Below are 9701 nucleotides of genomic sequence, written 5' to 3'. Positions count from 1 at the left end.
ACTTTACTACAATTCACACCCGCAACTTTATGTGCTGTCGGTTATATTTACATAAACCAATACACAATACTCGTGTATGTGAACATAAACACGCACTTGCGTAATGTCGCCGCCTTGGCCATCCATACCACTGATCAAGACATCTCTTACCTTAACTCATATGGCCTTGCAATCAACTGTATCCCGTGTATTCCTGAAGACGTAATCAACTGGTAGTCCGCTTGTGTCATCAACAGTGGTATTCAATTTCCAGGTTTGAGTGTCGCCCCGCCTGTCCTTGGCGATGTGCAACACCACCTCGCAGTTGTAATCCGCTTGCAGTCCCGACAACTCCTCTAACGGTAACTCCCCAGCGTAGTATCCCAGTATCAATCCTTCTTCCGGCCACAGCAGTTTCTCCCGCGGCAGCACCACAGCATATTAGCAAAAACAGCGATCCCTCACCAAGCCATAGCAAGTCCTCCCACGGTAACGCTATCGCTCGGCAGTCAATTGTCGACCCATCGTCAAGCAACATCACGTTGTCGTCCAACTTTAGCTATATCACCTTATAAAAAAACGTCCTGGTGATCTTCACACTGCCTCATAACTGTTTGCGTTATACTCGTCAGCGCACAGCAAAGTTTTCGATTGTAACTTATTGATGTCCCCAGCCCCAACTTATGCTTTGTAATACATACAACCCCATGGTGTCTTCTCAGCAAAGGAATACTAAACGTGGTTTCTGGATATCTTATCGTCTATGTCACCTCTCTGACACCTCAGATGGATTTGTACTCTTGTATTGACGTCAGCACCATGCAAAATGCTCTGTATGCGTTAAATTCTCGGAGTAAAACAATACTTGTTGATGAACACTTGTGTCCATAGCAGATTGATTAGTTGCACAATAACGTTTCCCCGTCATGTGTGTCATACCTTGTCTATTCTGTCTAATCTAGGTAACCTTTTTCCGCACATATATTCACAACTACGTCCCTCAGTTTGGTACGTACATCTTATCCTACCCGCTTGTCGCCTGGTCATAGTACACAACAGTTGATCGACAGTTGCCTCTCTCCCCAGGCATGCTCCGGTACTGACAAAGCACCCCTTTGCGAGTGTTTGACATTTTGTGCAAAATTTTGCACCAAACAAGGACATATCCTTCGAAATATTCGTACTATGTTTGTGTGCCATATTTTGTAAATATAAAATTAGAAATAGTATATATCTTTCATCCACGCGAAAGATAAACAGCAGCTCCGTCGACAGCATAAATGACTAGTCGTATTGTTAGTAGTGTAGAGGCTGTGTTCGCGAACACATCATAAACAATTATCTATGACACCAGTCAAGCAATTTGCCAAGCAGTCATATACGTATGCGCCACATCTCAATATATATATATATAGAGCCATGCAACCAGCCGTGCCGCCTATAGCGTAATTAAACACTGTCATTCAGTTGATCGCACACCGTATATGCTAGCACATTGTGTAAGCAATACTAAGCGTATCCTTACTCCTCTTTTGAGTGATTGGAAAGCCTGTAACTGACGGACATCATATCAAAGTGTCATGACTGAAGTCAGCCTACGCATAGGTAATATCGTCAGAAACAAACCTTATACGTCACCGCCAGTCTCTCCCCCGCCGCCAGTCGAGGTGCCGTCGCGTCATGTCACAAATATGAAAAATCTGTGATTTCCCCCAATTTTTTTCTAGAAATTTTCTATTAGTGTCTGCCGTATGCATATCCAAGCCTGCCCCCAACCTTAGTAAAATAGTCTTCTTGGAAATCTCTATTGGGCCCAAGCAATCACTTCCACCTTCGACAGGTTGAATATGTGTCCAAGCAATCACTTCCACCTTCGATAAGTTTTATATACGTTTAAACTTGAACCTTTTATGCGATCGACCTGTGTCGTCCTAAAATTCCAAGTCAGCTCTGTATCAGTTCTACCCAATACTAGCTTGTAGTGTTGTCCTTTAGCCGCCAGCATATATTTTGACTGAAATAATTACATCCACAAGCTCCTATACAGTGATGACTGGCTCAGCCCTAGATGGACAGAAATATGAAGTTGCCCCATGCGTATAGCTGGTAAGTTCAGAGATTGTAGAATCCGGTCGGCACCTGACAAAATTTGTCGGGACTCCCTCTCAATCGTATGGTCCGTATTCGCCCAGACTGTATCATTGCCTTAAGACGAGTCAACCTATATACGAAAAATTTCTGTTTTTTTTTGACTTAGTAGCCGAAATAACAAGATAACCTCCTTAACGTTTTGCACATGTATCATCATGTCGCTCCGCTTGATAACCCCTTTCATATGCAGTATGGTCTTATCCAACGCGGAAATTGATTGTTGAGTCTCAGACAATCAGATGGTCTAGCGTAGTATAGACATTCAGAGGAAAATTATGTCGCCACCTCATCAGTATGCAATGGCGACAATCGAACACAGGTTTTCTTGTTCACGTAGTAACTTCAGTCATCGTGTAACAAAAAATTACATAACTAATTAATTTTAGTTAGCTTAACCCGTTAGGAACGTAATATAATAAATACATCAGTTCGGTTACTTAAAAATGTGATCAAAACCAAGTAACACTTAATAAAGAGTGTTAAGTCTGAAATAAGTGAACTCAGTCAGAAGTGCCATTGGGAATGGCGCGCCTGCTATATTTATTATTCACGATCCTATGTGGAACGAGACTTTCTCTACCATTGGGTTATGTGAAAATACCCGTCTCTATGGTTTCGTATGAGTCATCACTCCTATCTCATTAAATTCTCTATTCCACTAATCGGGTCCGGACCTCAAATAATCCCCCTAGGTCCGGTCCTCTGGTCCGGTCCTAAATATCCGCCCAGGCCCTAGTAGGGTACTTTGTCCACAGGCCCCTTCGCTCCCCTGTCTCTCCATGCGACAACCTTCAAACAGCGATTACTTATGCACGTGCCCACCCTGAATTTGCCAAACATTGCCCCATCTGTCAAGAGGGAAAATGAAAAGCAAGCCAGTTAGACATACCATATCCGATTCGGCCCGGCTGAGCAGTTCCATGTAGACTTACAGGGTCCCATGCCTAAATGTCGTTATGGTAATCGCTACTTAATGAATATGATTGATGATGGAACACGCTACGGCATTCATTCTGCCATGAACGACAAGGCCGATACCACCCGTGAACTTCTTGCCCTCCTTGTGCAAGTACCTGCTCATTACAAACCGCATACAATGATTGCGGATGGAGACGGTGTATTTCAGAGTGAAAGACTCGTGACATTTTGGTCACTCGCCACATAGCCCTTCGGAAGACACCTGCCCACACTCCACAGCTCAATAGGAAAGTAGAAAGCCCCCATCGTACACTCAACAAAATTATGCGCACACTTCTACGCTGTTCTCTTCAGTCAGTCTCTATGTGGCCACATGCCCACGCATTCGCCTGTATTATCCGTAATGAAAACCTGGCAGCTAACGAACGGTTCCATTCTTCTACAGAAAAATGGACAGGTACCACTGTACCGCGCTTCCCTGAGGCACGATATGGGTGCGTCGTGATGTTTAAACTGACTGGGAACAAGGCCAAGACTGCCCACAAATTCACTATCAAAGTCGGATTTGGTGTTCATACCACACCTGATACATAGAAAATTCAAAATTTCGCTATGCAGCGACAATTATGTTCTCGTGGTGTTAAGTTCCTAAGTGATGAGCTTCCACCGTGGTCAGCCAACGGTAAAAGATGTACCCGCAGAAAGACTCCTTCCTCTACGGGGTCCTACTTCCCCTCCACTATGTTGGACGATGATATTAACTCCCCTCAACAGCTCTCGGACACTTCGGACCCTCCATCTGCGGACTCCTACTCATCCTCGACGATGTTTGATACTGGGATTAACTCCCCCCAACCATTTCTGGATGATTCAGCGACCTCTTACTCTTCCTCGACTATGTTTGATGATGTGATTAATTCCCCTCAACCTGTCTCCGATGATTCGGTTTCTCTGTCCGCAGCTTCCTACTCATCATCTACAATGTTTGATACAGACATTAACTCGCCCCAATCATTCTCGGACGACTCCGCCCCTCCTCCCACAGACGACTCTTTATTTGACGACGGGGTTAATTCCCCACAATCACTCAGTGATTACACAAATTCACTGCATCCAATTTCCCACATGTCCGATCTGCCACAGTGGACCCACTTACGACCATCGCCCCACTTGAAATCTCGGCTCTATTAGACACTGCTCTCTCCAGAAGCGTTAAACAGGCTGGTAAATCGCCCGATTGGCCTAAGTGGTCCGCCGCTATAGCAAAAGTGAACGCTGGACATGTCCGAAATGGACTTGCTGACATCGTCCCACTTACCGCGGTACCACCGAACAACCGCATCATCCACTCTAAGTATGTATTCACTAGGAATCATGACGAAAATGGAACTCCAACCATCTCCAAAGTCAGAATGGTCGCCAGAGGTGATCAGCACGAATACGGCACGTCTTATTATGTGACGTATGCACCGGCGGCTTCTGCCCCCACACTCCGAACTTTCCTCGCTCGTGCCGTCGGTCTAGGCCAGGACATGTTTCACTTTGACGTAGACACGGCCTACCTTTACTTCCTCAGACCTGGGTTGTTACCCCGCCGACCATGTCCTCCGTCTCAAACGCGGCCTGTATGGCTTGAAACAAGCCGGCCGACTTTGGAATATAGACATAGCAGCAAAACTTTCGGCACTTGGTTTTAAACGTACTGCGGCAGATGAGTCCATCTGATATCATGTCATACACAACATACTCATAGTTATCTATATAGATGAAATAGTACCCTCTGTTGACCGTAACTCCGGCAAGGAAGTCTGGCTATTTAAAGCCCTCAGCGCATCTTATTCTATGAAGAATCTTGGGCTGGCGGTCACCTAGTAGGCTTTCGTATTCGCCAATTGCCTAACCCTATTACGATCGACCAGACAGCATACGTAGAACACATGTTAACTACGTTCAACCTCACCGATGCCATCACTAAGCACACTCCTGGTGCTGGACCTCACCCTACTACGTTGGAAGCCCCTCCCTACACTGGCTCAAACTATCGCCAGCTCCTCGGCGCCCTAGGATTTGTGGCGAATATGACTCGTGTCGATATCGCTGTCTGCCTTAACCAATTGGCCGCTTTCTCTACAACCCCCAATGAGCTACCTTACAAGACCCTTCATCGTATTCTTCACTACCTTTCTGCCACGCGCCATTGCCCTCGTCTACACACGTAACACCACCACTGAGCTACTTGTGGCGTAGACGGACAGTGACTGGGGAGGCTGTCACGATAACCGCCGCTCCCAAACCGGTACATTGTTATGTTTTAATAACACTCCCATATATTGGAAGCCACAGAAACAGAAGACCACGGCACTCAGCTCCATCCGAAGCTGAATACGTGGCAGCGTCCGATACAGTACGTAGTATCTCTTGGATCCGTAATATACATGAGGATTTCCACTTGGATTGGGCAGCCCAACATAACCTCTAACCATAGTTGCACGCTTGTATGTTTATGTTTTAGCGTATATATTTATGTTTTAGTGGATGTTCATAGTTTGGTTTTTGTCTAATAATAGTAGTTTCCATAGAAACATATAACAACGCCTATAACTTTGTACTCTCAAGAACTAAAGTTTATTAAAGTATTTGTATATATTATATACATATGTTAAGAAAATGTTTGTTAGCCCAAATTTAACAACGCCTATAACATTGTACTCTCAAGAACTAAAGTTTCTTAAAGTAGTTTGTATATATTATATACAAATGTTAAGAAAATGTTTGTTTGTGCAAAGTTCCTTATTTTGTGTATCTAAGGACAACGGAATAATAAGGTAACTAGGTGAGGTAGAAAAACCTATTTGAGATTCTCTAAAACCAAGTTGACAATAGGTCACGCTTGAAACCCCCCCCTGAATCTGAACAGATGTGTGTTTGAGAAGCTGATCACGGAAGTATTCGTGTTTATCCCGGCCAAGGGGGTTCGTTAAGAGTTCGGCCAGGTTCTCAGACGTAGGGATGTAGGTGATGGAGAGTGTACCAAGTTGGACACATTCTCTATTGTAGTGGTGCCTGATTGCGATGTGCTTCAGGCCTTTAGGGGTGCCCGTTCCTAGGGCAATCTTAATAGCGGATTGGTTATCCGCATATAAAGGTGTGGGAAGGCTGGGTGTCACAATGCGCATGACCTCTACTTGCAACAAGGACAACTGCTGATAGGCGAGCAGAGGAAGGTGCTAGATTCATAATTAGTAGCAATACAAGAGGGCTAGCTGTTAATATAAGTGGTGAGGAAGTTGCACACCGTATTGCAAGGTTGAAGAACTACAGAATAAGTGCAAAATTCTGTATGGATGATCTGGCTTGATCGCCTTAATGCAATGCGGATTGACAGTTGTGCACTTGAAATTGGTATGGTTGGTATCGAAGGCCCAGCAGCTACCAGAAAGCACGGTACCATTGATCGTCTTAGCTACCAAAAATACTGTGTTCAAGGGTGTAAGAATCTTACCATGAGAATTTGCACACGTTGTCAAATGCGTTTGTGCGTCAAAGGTGTAAAAGGGAAACTGTTCGATCTATGTCACGACATAAATTATGATGGTAGCGTACAGCATTTTCGAAGAAAAAACAAACAAACAGTGAATAAACAATCAATACAACCCGTTTATTATTCGTACATATCATAGCTATAAACACGTATATACACTTGAACAGAATGTACACTCAAAGTTCTATTTTGAGAAGAAAAAATGACGCAGAAGTGCACATTACCTCATAAAGTTTAAAGTTTAAACTTTTATATTAATAAGTTTTACGTTTAAGTTCGAACTTTTAAGTTTTATGTGGACCACTGTCAGTTGGATGGGTGCAATTTTTGGGTCATGGTGTCAATATCAGAATTGTCCCATTTTTCTTTCTTTCAAACTGCCAGTCGGCTAGCGCCCGCCACAATGACCGTTTGTGACACGCCTTTTATTGTTATGTTATTTTACATGCTTTCCTTTCTGGCTTTGTATGTGCAATGTCCGCACATTTTGCTAGCTGCTGCTGCTGTACGGTTGCGTGTGCTGTGACCGTGTGCCGTGTGTCGTGTCGGTGTGGTGACTGTGGTGACGACTGCGGCTGCGAAAGTATTTAAATTTTTGCATGTATGTCCAGTACCCGTGAAACATTGACTAGACGTCTGATGAAGGCAGCTAATGGGGTCATAGGCTTAGAGAAGGTGGCTGAATCTTCTAAACTGAATGCCGAGATATAAAGTTTTCAGTTGCTGTCCATGCAGCGTTCTCGAGAAGTGTATGTATGATTGAACCTTCGTTGGCAGTTGTGTTTACCAGAGCTGGGATCAACGCGATGATATCGAACCCAGTGTTTGGTGAAGAAGTCTTGGAAAATCTAAAATCTCTAGAGGTACATATCCGTATTTTGTCCTGGTATGTTATCCCAAAGAGCGTGAAAGAGTAGTTGTAGAAAGCGCTTATGATGCTGGAGGGCTACCGCTTGTGGTCAAAGTGCAAGCTGAATTGCGAATCGCAGCTAGACCAGCGCGAGGTGAAGTAAATCGCAATGGGGGTGTAATGGGGTCAGCAGGGCAAACACCTGGATCTGCGCATTACACTGGGTACCATCGTGCAGAAGCAGTCAGCACTTGGAAAAGAACTATCTTTTGAAGGAAGGTGCAAGTGGAGCGCCTTCTCAAGCACGAAAGAAGCGGAAGCTAGGGAGAGCAGCACAGCGGAAGCTAGGGAGAGCAGCACAGCGGAAGAAGTGAGAGGATGCAGCTGCAGCTTTGGCATTGAGTACGGCGGCGGGGGCAGGGAGTAATCCTGTGGTGGCGTCAGCAGTGGCAGCAGCCAAGCCAGTGGCAGCGACAGCAGGCACGGTAGGGGGAGCAGTGGTCTTTGCTACAGCCAAGTCTGAATGACTTGGGAGTGTGGCTGAAGTGGCGATTGACGGAGTATCTGTGTCTGGATATCTGGATACAGGTGCAATACCGTCACTGATAACCATGGCTTTGGTAAAGTACATAAACTTGAAAATTTCGGCTTATGGGGGAGCACCGTTTACAGGAATAGGAGAGATAGGATTGCCCAGGCCCACAGGGAAGGTACGTACCCAGATACGGTTGAAGACGTGGAGTTCAATAACAGAGTATGTAGCCTTGGAGTTTCTCGTTGTGGAAAGTATACCAATGGGATGTCAGTTGTTGATTGGGTACCAGACGTTACACTATATGGATTGGAACTTATTGTGGTGGAATACAGTGCTGAAGGATGTACCAGATGCAGAGCTGGAATTTGCTGTGGCCGATCTTCAGCGGTCAGTAGCCATGGGGACAACTGCTGGGTATGTAGTGAATGACACCGTTGTTGAGTCACCAGTGTTTATGCAGAATCTGGACCATGAAGAGCAGGCTGAAGTTCATAAAATACCACGGCTGCAAGATAATTTCTGTCAAGCAGAATGGGTAGGAGAAGACCGTGAGTACAAAATTTGGGATTTAGCAATGGACTCAGATTTGGACATGTCTGGCATCATAGAAAATTAAGAGTGCTTAGTCAGCAGTCCCGACATGCTTAGCTAATAGGTGCTATGAGCTGTCAAATAAGCGTTCACCACAATAAGTCATGATTTTATAACTTACGTGTGACTCCATATGCATAGGAGATATATATATATATAAAACCCTCCGTAGAGGTGTAAATAAAGTTACTCTCTACTCGATACATTATGGCTCTATACGTTGAAACAGGTTATAGGCCTTGTTTCAGCATATAGAACCATAAGGTATCGAGCAGCTTCCAGGCATGAAGTTCAAACAGAGTGCATCTGATCCTTGCATGTTCATCATCGCCGAGACAAATTTTTCCTGTATTGTCTTACTACACGTTGACGACATTGTTGTTTGCGGCAAGCGGGAAAGCGATGTCCAGCACTTCAAAACACTACTCCAGAAAGAGTTCAGTTGTAAAGATTTAGGACACCCGCACTGGCTACTAGGTGTTCGTGTACTTACCACGGCAGATTCTATCAGCCTCGTACAGGACCATTACGTCGCTGAAGCTCTCGCGACATTTGATCTCAGCGACGCCCATACAGCTATCACTCCAGGCAAATTGACTGCCGTCTAGATGAACGAGGGCTCCCACCATCCATGCTCCTACCGCGAGTTGATCGGCACCCTTCAGTACCTTTCGGTCCTCACTCGACCTGACATATCATATCCATTGAACAACCTGGCTCGCTACACGGGCAACCTGTCGCTTGAGCACTGGACAGATGCCGTACGCATCCTTCGGTATTTCAAAGGGGCACCCGACCTCGGCGTAATCTACAAATACAAACCAGGAGCTCATGTTATCGACGCTTTCGTCGACGCCGATTACAACGCCTGCCTCGACACACGACGCATTACCAGTGGTTACATCCTCCGTGACAACGGCGTGCCCGTTGTCTGGAAGTTAAACGCCAGAAAACTGTTACCACTAGCACGACCGAGGCAGAATATTACGCGGCATCTGAGGCAGCCAAACGTGTTCAATGGTTACGAATTATATTAAGTGAGCTGGGCTTTCCACAGAACACGCCCACCCCGTTAAATTGCGATAACAAGTCGGCCATCCACGTCATTAACGACACGGGCACGAATAAGCACCTCA

General features: G+C 45.2%; 1 protein-coding gene across 1 annotated transcript; it reads right to left on the bottom strand.

Annotated features, from left to right (window-relative positions):
- Positions 1 to 7737: 7737 nt before the first annotated feature.
- Positions 7738 to 8070, bottom strand: SARC_09714 (hypothetical protein; the record flags this gene model as incomplete). The annotated part of the gene is made up of 1 exon (XM_014296266.1): positions 7738 to 8070. One exon carries the CDS (start codon positions 8068 to 8070, stop codon positions 7738 to 7740), a length of 333 nt encoding a protein of 110 aa, XP_014151741.1.
- Positions 8071 to 9701: the final 1631 nt, after the last annotated feature.

This window comes from Sphaeroforma arctica (assembly GCF_001186125.1).
Source record: "Sphaeroforma arctica JP610 unplaced genomic scaffold supercont1.1023, whole genome shotgun sequence".
Classification (NCBI taxonomy): Eukaryota; class Ichthyosporea; order Ichthyophonida; genus Sphaeroforma; species Sphaeroforma arctica.
This window is presented reverse-complemented; position numbering and strand designations above follow the sequence as displayed.